The sequence below is a fragment of the Lemur catta genome, chromosome 6, assembly GCF_020740605.2.
Source record: "Lemur catta isolate mLemCat1 chromosome 6, mLemCat1.pri, whole genome shotgun sequence".
Taxonomy (NCBI): Eukaryota; Metazoa; Chordata; class Mammalia; order Primates; family Lemuridae; genus Lemur; species Lemur catta.
This window is the reverse complement of record NC_059133.1, coordinates 3,208,600-3,225,254: the sequence shown is the minus strand read 5'-3', so window position 1 is coordinate 3,225,254 and position 16,655 is coordinate 3,208,600. Positions and strand designations below refer to the sequence as shown.

The following is a 16,655-nucleotide window of genomic DNA, read 5'->3' as shown; positions in this document are numbered from 1 at the left end:
TGTGGGCACCCAGCTCTGAGGCCGGCACAGCTGAGTGACAGAAACAGCGCTGGCTCCAGGCTCTGACCCGCCAGCCGGTGCCTGTGCCACCTTGGCTGCCCACGCTCCCCAGCCCAGGAGCCCGGCCTGACGCAGACTCACGCATATGCACACACCTATATACACACACATGCATATACACACACGCTTATGCACATGCATACTTGCACACACACCCCCCCACTGAACACGCATCCCGAGGCGGGGCCTACCATGGCTCTGAGGTCCACGAAGGACGCGGTGGTGCAGTTGAAGAGCTCGGGGGGCAGCCAGCCCTTCTCGCCGCTGCAGTGTCGAACCGCGTTTCCTAGGGGATGAGAACGGACGTTTAAAAGCTAAAATTCAAATCGTCCATCGAGGCTTGTTTATTTAACCCCCCGATTTGGATATTCCTAAACCCAGGGCCCTGCAGAGCAGTGAGGAGTCCCGGGCCCACGAGGCCGAGGCGAGGGCCTCCTTCCCCGGCGGGGCCAGGTGCAAAGTTGCTCGGACACTCACAACCGGGCCCTTCGGTGCCCAGAAAACACAGCTGCGCGTCTGAGCGAGCCCATGAGAGAAGGAATCAACCAGGTCGTCTGCCGAGGATCAGGGTTCTGACGCGCCAGGGATCTGCCCCGCTGGACGCCCAGACGCCCCTCACAGCACGGACAGTCACTGTCCCCACCTCACAGAGAGACCCCAACGCTGTGAACAGCAGAGCCACTTGCCCAAGGTCCCCGGCCAGAGGGTGGCAGGGCCAGAGAGGGGCCAGGCCTGACTCTGGGCATCACTCACTTCGGTATTTATTAATATGTTTTCACTACGCCCTTTCCATGCTTTGTCACTTACTATTGAAAAAAAGTGATCTTATTTCTCCCCAATACTTGGCCTAAAGGCCTTTTTTCCCAGTATGGAAAATTCCGGACACACACCTCCATCCAATTTCCTGCCCTGTGGATGCCATGGGCCATGGACACTTACCCACAGATCCCTTGGGGCACGGCACCGCGGCCGGCTGCCCGAACTTGGTCTGCGGCCACCAGATGCCAGCCTCGAACGCCCTGGGACACCCGTTGTAGATCACTGGGGTGGAGAGGAAGGAAGGGCGCTCAGCACGGCCCAAGCACGCGTGTGCACCGCTCTCTGCCCACGCCCCTGCAGGAGGCCCGCCCCCACCACCTGCACCCTCCACGTCGTCCCCACCGCCACCGATGCCAAAACTGGGGAAGGGGTGACCCAGGCTCTGACCCTCAAATCCCCCCAGAGGGCCAGGTTTCCAGAAGGTCAAGAGAACACAGACATGAGGCTACCCAGGGATCCCCAAACACCTGCACACACACGCACACACATGCACGCACATGCCCACACACACATGCCAGCCCAGCAGCCCGTCCCTGTGATGTGACCCTGAAGGGGTCACGGGGCAACTCGGACCTTCACAGCCGAGCATGGTGACCTCGGCAAAAGGGTTGTCACAGCGGTTGCACTGGCGGCCGATGACGCCGGGCTTGCAGGCACACTGCCCAGTGTCCATGTCACATGCGCGGCTGTGGGCACCATGGGGGAAGCAGTCGCAGGGCAGGCAAGCGTCCTGGGCCGGGGGCTTGTAGTAGTTCTCCTGCAACACCCAAAGCAGCGCACGTGACCCCGTGCCGGCGAGAGCCCCCGGCTCACAGGGTGCTGCTTCGTGAGCAATGTGGTGCAGCCACCGGGACGGCGCGTGCCAGCAGTGAGCCACCTGCCCTCTGCCACGTGCCCTGCCCAAGCCGGCTGCCTCGCGCCCCAGTGCGGACACAGAGAACAGCTCTCCAGGGAGCCCTTCCCCCGCTTCCTGCCAAATCCTGACGAAAGGCCCTTCCCACTCGTTCTGAACAGAATCGGAGATTCAAACGGGGACTTCTGTCCGGGGACGGCCCTCGTAGTCTTTCTTTTTTAAAGCTGTGGATGATGAGAAAGCCCTGGACGGCCACACTGGGCAGGTTGGGGACGCTCCACGCGTGTGCTTCAGGGCTAATGTCCTGGGTTTGTGTCCAGCTATTGCCATGACTGTCCCCAGCGCCTTGGCCGACCCCTCGGCCTGCCCAGGCCCAAGTGTCCCCCCTGGAAAATTGCGGGCTGCGACCTGGGCAGACCAGTGAGCAGCCTCAGGCTCTCGTGCGCGGCAGGTTTCCAACTGTGTGGAATTACGGTAGCGGGAAGCCTGGAAGGAGACACTGACTGACGTTAGCAGTCACGGCCGGAGGTGACATGGGGTGGCTGGCATCTTTTAGGCTCTTTTTTGCATTTTCTAAGAGTTGTGCTGAGAACAAAAATTATAGGCAAGTTTTCCCCAAATATACTCCCCAGGTTCCTTCCTCCCTCTGCCCACTGAGGCTACCACGGCTGTCTGGCCACACGGGGTGGGCGGCCTGACCCCGACTTGTGACAGTCTTTTAATCCTTCCCGTGAGTGTTTCAGGACAGGGGTCTCATTTGTTGTTGGAGCTGTCAAACATTACTGACATCTTGGGATGGCACCGGAGGGAGCCCGTGGTGACAACTGCCCTCCCTGGTCAGTGTCTGCATGACAGCCCATGTCCCTCCCGAGGCTCCCATTACTGCCAGATCTTCTGTTTGGGTTTCAAGTCACTGTGGCTTAGTGACAGTTATGGACACGATGATTCTGAAGAACAAGGCGAGTTTTGAGAGGTCGAGGTGACAGGGTGTCCTATAATTTCCACAGAGGACACGTGCACACTTGGAGACCACAGGACGGTGGGCTCGGTGCCGCACACAGGCTAGGACCGAACACCCGAGGAGGGGCTGGGAGCCAGCCTCACTAAGCCACCCAGTAACTTCTCATACTTCTGAAATTTCTGTCATCATGAAATGCCAGCTTGTGAAAGGCCAGTAAAGTGCCAACCAGGAGAACCGTGGTGGTGCCCAAGATGAGCCAACCCACACAGAAATCGTATGGTTTCCTGTTCCCAACTAGGCGTTGGACTGGGAGCATGGGAGGATTCTCACTGCATGGGGGGAAGGTCTAAACCAGTTCCCACAGTGTGTTCACAGTGCAGAGGCGAGTAGCAACAAACCCACAACCACATTTGCACACGTGTGTCTGCATACCTGTGTGTGTGTGCATGGGTGTGTATGTGTATTTGGTATGTGCACAGATGCATAATTGTGCACAGGTAGGGGTACGTGTAGATTGTGTGTACGAACAGGTGCGTGCAGAGGTGTATGCGTGTGCATACACAGTTGTGTGTATGTACAGACAGGTGTGTACAGAGGTGTGTGCCTGTGCACACGTGGGTGTGTGTGTACAGACAGGTGTGTGCAGAGGTGTATGCGTGTGCGCATGCAGGTGTGTGCAGACAGGTGCATGTAGAGGTATATGCATGTGTGCACTCAGGTGTGTGAGTGTGTACAGACAGGTGTGTGTAGAGGTGTATATGTATGCACACACAGGTGTATGAGTGTGTACAGACAGGTATGTGCAGAGGTGTGCGCCTGTGTGCACACAGGTGTGTGTGTACAGGCAGGTGTGTGCAGAGGTGTATGTGTACAGACAGGTGTGTGTAGAGGTATGTGTGTGTACAGACAGGTGTGTGCAGAGGTGTATGCCTGTGTGCATGCAGGTGTGTGTGTGAGTGTGTACAGACAGGTGCGTGTAGAGGTATATGTATGTGCATACGCAGGTGTGTGTGTACAGACAGGTGCACATAGAGGTGTATGCGTGTGCACATGTAGGTGTGTGCAGGTGCATATAGGTGTATGTGTGCGGGTGCACAGCCATGTCCCTGGGCTCCCAGCCTGGCGAGTGTGGGGACACCCTCCCGTCCCCTGCGGGCTGGGCTCACCTTGCACTGGCACCGGCCATTGGTCTTGTTGCAATCGGGATCGAAGCCTTTGCCGACGGCACAGTGGCAGGGTCCGCAGACAGGGTTCCCCCACCAGCCTTTGGGGCACGGAAGGTCAATTCTGTTGGGAAAGACAGACGGCAGATGGAAGGCCACGTGACTGTGCTTCCCAGAATGAGAAGAGGCTGCGGAGGCGTGGAGGTGGCTGCCCTGGGGGCTCGCTGGGCCTGGCTCTGGGTAGCTCCCTTCCACGTCACGTGGCCTCAGTTTCCCTCCTACTGGCTCCCAACCCCCGCCATCCCACGCATCAGCATGATGCAGCCGACTCAACACGGTGGTGACAGCATCTGCAAACGTTCACGTCTGCATTACACCTGGTTCCCGGGGACTCTGTGACAACTGTCCCCACTGCCAGGCTGGCCTTTCCCGAGCCCGCCCAACTGCACTGGGCAACTTCTCCCAGGGATGCGGGGTGATCGCCAGCGTGATATGCCCGGCAGGAGCTGCTTCCTGCTTGTGGGATCCCAGCCGGGACACAGCTCAGGCTCTAGGCCCCTCCGTGGACAAAGAGCAGAGCAAGGGGTCCCTCCTACGTGGGCGGCCAGCAGCTCAGGACAAGGGGCCCGAGTCTTGGTTTGTAAAGAACCAACTGGCTTCCCCTTGGAGAAGGCAACTCCTCCGTCAGGACGACACACCTGTGCTCTGTGCGCAGGGATCCCCTATACTCTACATGAGCCCAGGGGAGCACACTGGCTTCTCGGACACGTCAGAGATGACATCAGCCCCACTGGTGCGACAGAGGGAGTGTTCTCAGTACACGACACCCACCTTCATCCACTGCCCTACGTCTGTTTGCCTTGGGCACAGCAGGGTCCCCAGAGGAACGCGAGCCGCCCTGTGTGTTTCTGGGGTGGCCATGCCAACGGGGTTAGCTCGAGATGCCCAATTTGATTCTCATTTCATGCCCAATTTGAAAAAAAATATGCCCGTTATCCAGAATTATGTGCATCTTTGGGTAAAAATAACGAAGAGAAGAGAGTGACGCGCCAGGAAAGCAGCCGTGGGGACGAGAGGGGCGGACCCGCCTCTCACCTGCTCTCGCAGTACCGCCCGTAGTGGCTGGGCCCGCACGCGCACTCGTAGCCCCGCGGGGAGCCGGGCGCGCGCACGCAGGCCGCCACGTGCTCGCAGGGGTTCAGGTGACAGGCGTCCACACACTTCCTTCCGAAGTACCCTGTGGGGACACGGCCAGCGTTACCTCCACCCGGAACCCGAGAGACCCCCTACGTTAGGCCTCTCCCTGCCGCTTCCCTGGGACGCGCCTTCCGCGGTACTCAGTGGGGGGCCCCGGTCACAGGAGACAGGGGCAGGAAGGGGGTGAGACGCGGCCGTGCCGAGAGGAGAGCACCCCAGGGCACCTGGGACACAGGCACCAGCCGAGGGTGACTTCACACCTCGAAAATTCAGAGGTGACCCCCACATGTATGATTTTTAAAATGTGTTCTTTTCCTTAATTGTTTGCTGATCTCATTGTGTGCAGGGAGCTGAAGCCCGGAGCGTCCTCCCGCCCTGGACAAGGAAGAGGCCCCGAGCCCAGCCTGGGAAGAGAGGCCCTTCCAGAACAAGGCGCAGCCCTCACGGAGCCGCGGAGAGCTGGCTGGGGACGCCGGCGCCCAGGCCTGGCGGCCCTCCCTGGTTCCCTCCTGTATTTGGACCCCCACTCCTGACGGCGCCAGGAAGGGCCCACCTTTGTCGCAGACGCAGGAGTAGCTGTCCCAGGTGTCGTGGCAGCGGCTGTGCTGAGGGCAGGGGCTGGAGGCGCAGGGGTCCTCCACCTCGCAGCCGTCCTTCACCCTGACCTTGAGGGCGTCGTTCATGTTCAGGGTGGCGATGTTGGTGGCTGTCTCCCCCATCCGCACTCCCTGAGTCAAACAAACGGCATCCAGACTCAGTTCCGGGCGCTGGGGCCGGAGGAGCCCCGAAAGGTCAGTGAGGACTCAAGGGAACCCCAAGATCTCTCCGGTCCCTTGTTTGGTGTTTGACACGTGCTGCCGCCTTTACCTACAGAGCTGGGATTGCTGGGGCTGCTATTCTTGCCCCGGCAGCCTGGTGGTGGGAGGGGAGCGGGGAGAGGTGGGCGTGGGCACGGGGAGGGGGCTCGGGAACCTCCTGGAGCAAGGGGGGAGGGTTGTTTCTCTGCCGTAGGCCGAGCTACTCCATCAACAGCTCAGTCGGCTGCTGGACACCCAGTCCAGGGGACAGCATGGCCCGTCTGGGTGGGCATGCAGGGCTGGGGCAGGTGGAGGAACATGGGGGCCAGGGGAGCCCCCATGGGGGGGGTGGGACTCTGTGAGACAAACGACCTGTTTCCTGCAAACTAACAGGTGGACGGACGGTACCACCTGCGGCACTGGCCCAGCGAGCCCACGAGGGGCGCCCGCCCTGCCGTACCTGCATGCAGCCCCGGAACCCGCGGCGCACGGAGACCTTGTCCTCAGACACACCCCCGACCACGACGCTCTTCATCTTCAACCCAGGAAGCTGGTTCCCGATCTGCACCGTGTTCTGTGCAGAGACAGGGGAGAGGGGTGCTGGGGCTACGCCCACCATCTAGAAAATCTCCCGGCTGGGAAGAAGGTGCCAGAAAGCTAAACTAGTCGCTTCAACAAACTCCCCAGAGCCTGAGGACATTCGGGCCGGCCAGATGGGTGGGGGAGGGGACCAGGCTGGAGGACAGACGTCCACATCCCAGCCCAGCAAGGTGGTCGGTGGGGAAGCATGGGCGACGCCCCCTCTGTCACAGGAAACCACCACAGAGCCACGGTGTGACAGAGCCCAGGAGACCAGGAAGACGGCAGCAAATGGAGACACACCCATTTGTTACCACTGTGGGAACCTAAGAGCGTCTCGGCCGACACACAGTCCCAGAAAGGCGGTGCCTGCAACACAACGGCCACTTATTCCCAGAACCGCCGTGTAAGACGAGCCTCGGCTCTACGGGCTCTTGGGAATCACAAGTAGCCCCTTAAGTGTGTGGGCGTCTCACGAAAATGTCTCGAGTTACCTGGCTGCAGACCGTGGAAACCAGTTTGGTTCACTAAGCGTTCTGAGTCCGCCATCTGGAGGGCCACTTGCCTGCCTGGACAGGTGCACCCCAGGCGTCCCCCAGCCCTCTCCAGGACCCGGGTCTCACTGCTGCCCGGCTTCACACTCCGACCACACCCGAGGGCACAGCCCCTGCATCTCTCTCCTCCCCGAAGGCAGAGTGCCGAGCGCACTTGTTGCTCAAGCAGCTTTGCTAAAAGAAACTGCTACTGGAGGTGTTCCCACCACGATGGGAAACGCCGACGGACAAAGCCCAGTTCCCGCCTGCAGGAATCGACCATCTGGACGCGGATGCGACACACACACCAGTGACCTCAGCACAAGGCAGGACGTAAGCCCCAAACTCGGGGGTCTGGGAGGGTGCATCTCCCAACCCACGCGGTCGCCGGCACACTGAGGGGTCGCTCTGCTTTCTCATGGGCCTGGGGAAGGGGTCTGCTCCAAAGGGTGTGCAGGTGCCAGCTCACCTGGTCCATCCCATAGTCCAAGGTCATGACCGCCAGGTACTTGACGTCCTTGCCCTCCTTGGCACTCTTCAGCTCTATCAGCAGGTGGTGCCACTGCCCGTCGGTCACACGTAACCTAGACAGCCTCATGGATGCCACATCAGCGGGACCATGGGACACCTCAAACTGGACGTAGTTGTTCAGGATCTGCAGGACAAGGACAGCCACACCTTCCGTTGGTGCAAAGACAGCGACACAGAAAGTGCTTTGCGATCACTCAGGTAAGGAAGCAACGCAGCAGATCCATGATGCACCGCGGGATCAAAGCAGGGTTTAAAAATCAGACAAAGTTTTTAATTTGTTCTTGTTGCCTTTAGCACTCGACAGAATTGCGTGCCTTATTCTATAGTAAAAAGTACCAAACTTTTGACAGAGATCAAAGGGGAGGACTGAGTATCAGGAAGCACCGCTGACTCAGGTGCCTGCTGAGCTCCTATTCTTGGACGTAAATGTTATACTTTATGAGACAAGATTCAACCCTCCACGTTTAATTACATGTATGAAAAAAATAAAACTGCATTGCAACTGGGCAAGATGCTTGTATTTTAAAATAACACAGCCAAGGGCGATGCCAAGGTTTTAGCGGGACTGGGCCATTGGACCAACCCTCCTCTTGAAACAACTACAAAAAGAGACAGAATAGTAAAGAACATGTTGGTAGGCACTGGAGTGACTCAAAGCAAAACTGAGATTCAGGGTCATGAGTTGGGAGAAAACAGAAATCTGCAGAAGTGAGCTTGGCGTCTGTTGTCCCCAGGGCGCTCAGCGAGTTCCGGAAGACACAGTGGAGGCGGAAAAGCTGAGTGTGGCTTCTCAGGCACACGGAACTAGGGAACAGGAGTTCCAGCCTGCCAGGGGTGGGGGCATCTCTAGTCCTTGGCTTTGGGTTGGGACCTGGCGGGGCTGTAGACTAAGAGTAAACGAGAAACAGACCGGCTCCCGCGGGATGGGAAGCCCAGCCTTGAACCGTCCCGGTTTGTGACTGTGTTGATGCGTGCTGGGATGCCATGTGCCCAGCTGGCTGCCGGAAGCAAACACGCAGCACAAGGACACTCCATCCTAGTTTCAAGTTCTAATTTTTCAGTACGATGTCTAGCTCGCAATCAAAAATAACCAAGTATATGAGGAGACAGGACACTATGCGTGAAAACCAAGAGAAGTGAGGAAGAGGGGAAACAGACCCACAGGGAATTCAGAAAACAGAATCAGACAGACTTTGCAACGACAAGGAGAACCACAAAACTTGAAAGGGAACAGATTCAGGTGACCATTAGATACTTGTTTTTGGGAGTAAGTGTTACATTTCATGAGATAAGAGTCTATCATGTGTAAATACCTGTAAGAAAAATCAGAAAACAAGATCGTAACTGACCTAAGATACTCGTATTTAAAGATAACTTCAACTAAAAGACTGCACTGAAAAAAAACTATTAGCACACTGCTTAAAAGACACACATGAAATATAAAGATACGGAAAATGTGGAAAGTGAAACGATGGAAAAAGTACATCACGTAAACACCAACCGAAAGAAAACTGGTATAGCTATGTTAATAAAAAACAAAGTAGACTTTAACGCAAAAATCATTACTGGAGATAAAGGAGATTTTCATAATGATAACAGTCAATTTGCTGGGAAGAGACAACAATTCTAAATTGATATGCACCTAATAACATAGCCTCGAAATCTATGAAGCAAAAATCAACAGATTATCAAAAGAAGTAATAGATAAATCTGCAATTAAGTTTGGAGACTTGTAATTAACTTCCCTCAGTGACTGAGAAGACAAACAAAAATCCACAATGATACAGAATGTCTGAACATAACATTAACAACACTTACCCACCTGATGTATACAGAACACCATAACACGCATAACAAGTGCAGGGCACGTTCTTTTCAAGCACACAAGGAACATTCACAAAAACAGACGAGATCGGGGCTGTAAAGCAAGTCCCAACACATTTCATGGCTCTGAAACCACCCAGTGTGCTCTCTGACGTACAACTATGCTAGAAACAGGACCCAAACGATTTGCTAGAAAATGCCACATGTGTGCTGACTCAGAAACATACTTCTAAATGCCCCACAGATATGAAGAAGGTGTAAGATAAATGACAGAAAATAGGAAACATTTTTTAACCGATTGTAAATGAAATGTAACTAAAAATGCATTTTGATTTTTGGTCTCTATTGACAGTCATTTTAAGATAACTTTTCACTTTTTTACATTTTGTTTCCTTTCATTCTACAGCACTTTAAACCAACTCATTAACTTCCCTTGCCCATTCTCTTCCATTGTCCTTGCCAACAAGACTCCAAAGCAGGCAGATCCACGATAAAAATGACATTACGTCCACAAACAAAAGTGCTATCTGCAGGATGAACCCCAGGACTACGGGCAGTAACTGCCTCCCACCTGAGGTCCGTCACTGGATTTGAGAGAGGCAACCAACAGCAGAGTTATCCCAGGTGACAATGCAGGTGGATTTAGGGCGACTGAGAGCAATTATCCAAACTGCCTGGGCTGTGGGATGACGATGTACCCTTTTCTGGCCCACCACAGGGACCTGCCAGGAACACCCACACTGTTGCACCACAGAACTCATGGGGCCTGCTGGTGGCCTGCAAGCTGAGTATGTCAAAAGTAGAAATCATCCAGAACCTTCCTGTAATGGTCAGCCAAAGCAGCCTCTGAGAACTGCCCGGCGAGACCTCTGGGGTCTGTAGGATCCCCCCAAGGCCACCACTCCAGCCACCCAGACTCCCAGAGGGAGAGCTGGCTGTATTCCCGGGGAAAAGAAAAAAAAAACCATACTATTCGGCTGAGCCGCTCATAATGTAATTACTCAAACAACACGGGAGTTTGCGCTTTCAGTGCTGTTTCTACCGAAAGCGAACGTTTTTCCTACAGAGACCCCACTGCCAAATGACAACTTGCAAGCTTCAGTTTATCACCTGAATTGAAAACAGCCAATTTAATTTGTTCCGATAGTAAAACCCCACAGAGAAAAATGCCATCCCTGAGCAGAACGGTGCTTGCCAAGTTTGGGCCCAGCACTGGGACCGCCTGGTAAACTTAGGAAACTGCAAGTTAACCAGGGAAACATGACGACAGCTGTAATTGTCCTGACGCACACACTGCACCTTCCCGCGCTCTACTGCGTCTGTGCTGGAGGAGGCTCCCGGGCTGTGACGTGCGGAAGGACAGGAGGGCCCTGTCTGGGCTCTCGGCCCCCACCCCCACTCACCTCGGGGGCCCTGTGCTAACCGACCTGCTGCAGGGTCTGCACAGCCCGCTGTGGGCACTCGGGGTCCTGCCCCTGCCGGGCTGCAGCAGGGAGGTATGGGCAGGTACTGGGCAGCCCCGCCCTGTCCACTCCCCAGCACCAACGCCAGCCGCTGCCACGTAGTGTCTGCAGACAGACCGTCCACAGGGGTGACAGGAGAGGGGCCCGTGGCCGTCCCAGGAACCTGGGCAATGAGTGCACCATGGGGCCTGGAGTGCAGAGTCCCCAGGCCTCAGTTTCCTCCGACCTGGAATTAAGTCCACTCTGCACTGAGCACAACAAGCAGTCCCAGGACTCAATGGAGTGAAAGAAATGAGGAACAGCTCCAGGAGGACGTGCAGGTGACAGCAGAGGGGACTGAAGCCAGCTGCTACACCAGTTGGGGCCATCCTAGGACAATGGGGTGCATGTTCCAGCGTGGCCTGGCCCCGAGGCGAGAGAGGAGGCTGACTAAGGGCAGCACCTCCTGCACGGAAGGGAGGGAGCCTCAGGCTCACTCGGGTTGGAGACAACGACCGACCCGAGTGAAGGACGTCAGTGCCACTCTGAGCCCCGTGCACCCAGGTCTCATCAGTACACACACACAGATCCACACACGTACTCAGACACGTGCACACAGACATGCACGCACACATACACAGAGACACACACCCGTAGATACACATGCACACTGATGTGCACAGATACACAAGAGACATGCACACACACCTAGACACATGTGTACATGCATGTACACACATATACATACTTGGAAAAAAGCCTAAAGGCAACGAAAGAACAACCTGGTTACAGAATTCCTTCACATCAAGACGAAGCACCTTGCTCAGGTGGGACTCCCATAGGACACATCCCACAGGCCACTCCTGAGTGTGGGGGTGAACTAGGTCTAAGTTGAGTTACAAAGGGCGCTTTTTAGGAGGGAGAATCACCTGGTGTGTTTTGGAGCTTAGCCCTGATTGGACAGGGTCACAGACCACAGGGTTTACAGGAAAACGTCTGTCCCCACTGTCCCCGCGGACGTGCGGGCAGGAGGCCAAGCCACAGGCCATCTCCAAACCCCAGGCCAGGCGAGGTGGGCATCCCTCCCCCTGACCTCCCGTAGGGACCACCAGAGGCACGGGGCAGCCCAGTGGAAGTAGACCAGGACTTTTTTGCAAATTAAAGGAAATTTTCATTGTTTCTCAAATGAAATGTCTATGGAGCTTGGAGGATTCTGTGAGTGGGAGTTGCTTGTGACACAAAAGACCAGAGAATGGAGTGCATCAGAATAATCTTTCAGAAGTGTTCAGCAACTCTGATCTAATGTTTCAAACAAACAAACAGTAAAGACCAAAAAGGCAGACAGCACACGGGGAAGGCCACGCAGCGGCCTCCAGGAAACCCTCAGCCGGGCGGGTGTCCCCGGCACGGTTTCCCTGACACACCCGCCGCTTCCACCCGCAGGGCCGGTCGCTCCCTCGGCACTGAGGTGCCCGCTCGTCTGCCCAGAAAAGAGGCCAGATCCCGGGTGCGAGGGAGGCTGTCGCTGCGCCCGAGACGCGCCCCGCTGCTGCGCCCACCACTCATCTCCCAGAGGAAAGAAAGGCCTGGAAGGAGCCCGGCGGGACTGCGGCTGCCACTGTCATCTCGCGCTTTTCCCGTCACCCGTGCATTTCCTGGCATGACTGTGCTGCCACTTGAAAAAGCCGCTCCAGGTTTCCTGCTCCACTGGAGAAGCCCCAGCGCCTGGCCCCTCACTCGGGCGCCCGCCCGCCCCACGGGCACCCCGCGGTCACGGGGTCCGCTCACCTGCAGCTGGAGCCTGGAGGACAGGCCGGCCGTGGCCTCCATCAGCACAGCGTCCTCCCTGCGGGTGCGGAACATGAGCCCCAGGAACCAGGGCACAGAGATGGTGATGTCCAGGTCGCTCCAGGACACGAGGCTCTCGCCGCTGAAGCGCTGGGGGTGGGGCATGGCTGCGGACACAGGCCGGGACCTCAGGCACCTCCCCAAATCAGGCCTCTGAGAATCTTTTCCGCCCCAGGGGAGGCGGAGTCCTGGGCCTTTTATATTTTAATGCAAAGGCTGGTGTGAGGCTTCCACCTGCCCCTCTGGATCCAGCAGCCCCGGGCCCTGCACTCTGGGGGCGCCTCCTTCCTGGGCAGTGTGGTGAAGCCCTGTGGGCTCCCACCATGCCGGGGGCGGCAAGGGGCTTTCCGGCTGGACGGGAGGCGGAGCGGGGCAGCTCGGGGGCCCTGGGCTCAGCAGACGGGGGCGGCGCCAGGTGTGGGCCCTGCCGGCCCAGCCTACCTGTCCTGCCCCACACCTGCAGGGCTGGGGAGCCCGGGACAGGAGCAGGGGTCCTGCGGAGGACGGCCAGAGGCTGCTGGCCCCAGAAGCCCCTCACGAGTGGTCCCAGGTACCCACCACCCCAGAGCAAGGCCTCCCGGGCCGCCGGCGCTCACCTTGCTCACAGTTCTTCCCGCCGAATCGGAGCGGACACTCGCAGAGATACGTGTTCCACCTGCTAACACAGGTGCCCCCATTCTGACACCAGGTCCCGTCACAGAAGTTCCGCTGAGCAGCGCAGCCTGGCAACGCAGAGCACACGGCAGGGCCTGACGTGCAGGAAACATCCCCGTCCCACGCCGGCCAGGCCCAAACCCGAAAGCCTCCGGCAGCGGTGAGGACATGAGACCTGGCACGGCCCTGCACACAGGGCCGACATCGGGAGAATCCAGGTCTCCAGGCCATCACGGCAGGCGGCCTGGCATCTGGTGACACGTGCGGGACCCTAGGACGGTGTGTGCCCCGGGCCGGCTGGCCCAGCAGTGCCACGGCACCCTCTAGCGAGCCTGGACTCGGGGCTCTGCTCCCAGGAGGTGCCCACAGCTGGGCACATACGTTCTAGAAAACAGATGGCTCCCCAGGGACGTGCAAGTGGCCCTCTCCCACGCGGCCGCCCCAACCCCCGGCGGCCCTCCCTACCTGCCCTGGTGCCGTTGTTGGCGATGAATCCAGCCATGTCCACGTTTTTGCCATCAACCGACAGGTTCCGCATGCAGCCCACAAACTGCCGGTTGTGCACTGGGAAGTCTTCCGGCAGGTTGGGGACACCCCCCAGAAGCAGAGGGCCCGTCAGATCCAGGGACCTGGGTGGGACGGGGGGGGGAGCCATCCTCTGTGACATCCCGGTGGCAAGAGGCAGCCGCGGGCTCTGCTGCCAGAAACGCTTTAGTAACAGAGCAGGGAGGTGGGGGCAGGTGGGCAGAGGCCGGAACAAAAGGCCGACCCTGCTGCTGGGGCCACCGCTGGCTCTTCAGGCCTCTCTGTGCCTCAGTTTCCTCACACTCAAGTTATGTCCCGACAAGCTGGACGTTTGGGTTAAGCAGCGACCACTCACGGAGTCCTGCCCACCCCAGCCAGTCCACACCTAAGTAGGACATGGGGCACGGTACTGTCCTCTGGCCTCCAGGGTCCTCCCGCGAAAGGAGTGGGTCCTCCAGCCAGCTGTCACAGCCCTGGGTCAGCCTGGCCAACGCCCTTTGACACATACCTGTCAGGTGACTTATTCTGGAAGGTTCTAATGTGTCAGAGGGAAGGCACCCCAACCATGGGAATGGAATCTGACTCCAGCCTGCACTGGGGCACGGAGCCCAGAGTGCCCGTGTTGGGGCCCCCCGGGAAGGCAGCATGGAGACCCCACGTTTGGGTAACAGACACCCAGCACCCTCCCCTGGGATGCTCACTTCTTGGAGCCACTCTGAGTGCCCTGGGCAGCGCAGCTGTAGTTCCCGACGTAGCTTCCAAAGCGCACAGCCACGGCTGTGTCACAGTCGTCCACTGTCACCACGGCCACCTTCTCCCCAGACGGCCCATGGGGCAGGCCCAGGCGGCCGATGTTGGGCTGTGGGAAGAGAAGGCACAGAAGGTGTTGGCGTTTCCCCACCCTGCCCTCGGCAGGGCCACCAGCCCCGCACGTCACCCGCAGAGGGCAGCTTGTGGACGAGGGGCCAGGAGCCCGAGGCCTTGTTTCAAATTAGTTCCCCAAACGAGCTGTGCATCTTTCGCAGAACCTCGGAATGTGACCTTATTGGAAACAGGGCCCTTGCAGGTGTAATTAGTTAAGATGAGGTCACACCGGAACAGGGTGGGCCCTAACCCGAGATGATTGGTGTCCTTAAAGACGACAGTGCAGAGACACAAAGACTAACACCGTGTGACAACAGAGGCACATGCCAGAGCCACTGTCTACAAGCTAAGGAACGCTGAGGACTGGCGGCCCCCATGAGCTGGGAAGAGGCCAGAAGGACCCTCCCGTAGAGCCTTTGGGGGGCGCAGCCCTGCCCACACCCAGACCCCAGACCTCTAATCTCCAGGAACCGGAGAGAACAAATGTCTGTTGTTGAAGCCACTCAGTTTGTGGTACCTTGTCAAGGCACCAACACCAAAGCCCGGGACCCTTCCTTTTGAACAGCCGTGGCCATCGTCCCAACACCGTGACTCCTGCTCACCCCACAGCGCGTTTCTGGGCTGTGGATCCCACGACGCTGCTGCCCAGCCACAGATGGCCCACGCCTCCCCCCGGAGAGCGTGGCGTTCCCTGTCCCAGCCAGGAGCCTGTCCCAAGGCTGGTGACGAGAGCCCCTTCTGGAATCTGTGACGGGGGGTAAAACCTCTCCCTTCTTCAGGAGGCTGTGGGTTGCTGTCCAGGGAGGGGCCCACTTTCTGCAGGGACACTCAGGGGTCTCAGCTCCTGGCCGGCCCCTCCCAGGACACCGAGCACGTCCACCCCGAAAGCCCTCAGACACCTTCCTGAAGGATAATCAGTGAGACTCCACACCACACGTGCCAGCCACGAGACTTGGGCGTGTGGGTCTCAAAGTTCTGGGTAAGCAGTTGGATTTCCTTCCTCATGTGCACAACGTGGGCAACAAGACCCACATCGGTGGTAACTGTGAAGATGAACCGGAACTCGAGGGATGTGCCACCAGGCCTCAGTGGCACAGGACACATGGCGGCTCCTTGCTCCTGCCAAGAGCACCTTTCCTCCCAGTGCCAGCAGTGCCCCTCATGCCACCCCCACAAAGGATGGGCTTAAGGCCTCCCCTTGAGAGCTCTGGGATGAGTTTGAGTTTGTAACGTGATGCAACCTTATGCTTCTTTATGATAACGTGGAAATTGGTTGCTGTTAAGACAGAGAATTAAATCATCCTCGATGCCGTTTAATAGGGAAAAAACAACCACACAGTGCATTAAAAAAGAAAGCTTCAGGTTTTAATAGGAACAAAGTATCCATTTGGTCAGGAACAGTGGGCTGAAAGGCAGGACATGGAACTTCTGATAACAGGAGTTCACCAGATGGCCAAGATGTGTGACTTCAGGGGACGCTGTACACCAAGGCAGCACCCTCGTGAGTTGTGCAGTGCACAGCCTGTACGGCTGTACATGGACCCCACAGCTGAGACTTCCACTCCCCCTTGTCCAAGCATCTCACCTGGACAGGACCTAACACTGTACCTCAGTTTCCCTGTGTACAAGATAAGGATTTAACATTAGAATACCCACCCTCTCTGTATTACAGGGACTTGGAGGGTGACGTCAACATAGATCCGAGTTTCCCACAAACCCTTCTCAGGTAAATCCAAGGGAAGCTTTTACTAGGCCACCTGGTACCCTATTAAGCCATTTGCTCAGTGATTTCACTTTTGGTTAAGCGGCAGGTAGAAGAGCATATGAAAAACGGTCTGCGTGCTCGATCTGGAACAGCAGCGCACGGTGGAAACACGTGGAAGTGCCCATTACGGCTGCCTAAGTGTCAGGTGCAACCCGGGAAATGAGAGCCTCCTGAGCTGTGCTGGCCCCGGATTATCTTTACAACGTGTAATTTACATTTTTGCAGACGGGTGTGTGGCTT

General features: G+C 57.3%; 1 protein-coding gene across 1 annotated transcript in view; it reads right to left on the bottom strand.

Annotated features, from left to right (window-relative positions):
* The window catches only part of CELSR1 (cadherin EGF LAG seven-pass G-type receptor 1), a 137,403-nt gene that overhangs the window by 24,952 nt on the left and 95,796 nt on the right, over window positions 1-16,655 (bottom strand). Inside the window, exons 6-17 of the mRNA XM_045552772.1 lie at window positions 14,488-14,645; window positions 13,727-13,890; window positions 13,204-13,329; window positions 12,548-12,714; window positions 7,432-7,617; window positions 6,311-6,424; window positions 5,607-5,781; window positions 4,952-5,093; window positions 3,860-3,980; window positions 1,453-1,636; window positions 1,000-1,101; window positions 252-346 (exon numbers count right to left, since the gene is read on the bottom strand). Coding sequence (XP_045408728.1) covers window positions 252-346; window positions 1,000-1,101; window positions 1,453-1,636; window positions 3,860-3,980; window positions 4,952-5,093; window positions 5,607-5,781; window positions 6,311-6,424; window positions 7,432-7,617; window positions 12,548-12,714; window positions 13,204-13,329; window positions 13,727-13,890; window positions 14,488-14,645 — 1,734 coding nt within the window. The remainder of the gene's footprint in view (window positions 1-251; window positions 347-999; window positions 1,102-1,452; window positions 1,637-3,859; window positions 3,981-4,951; window positions 5,094-5,606; window positions 5,782-6,310; window positions 6,425-7,431; window positions 7,618-12,547; window positions 12,715-13,203; window positions 13,330-13,726; window positions 13,891-14,487; window positions 14,646-16,655) is intronic.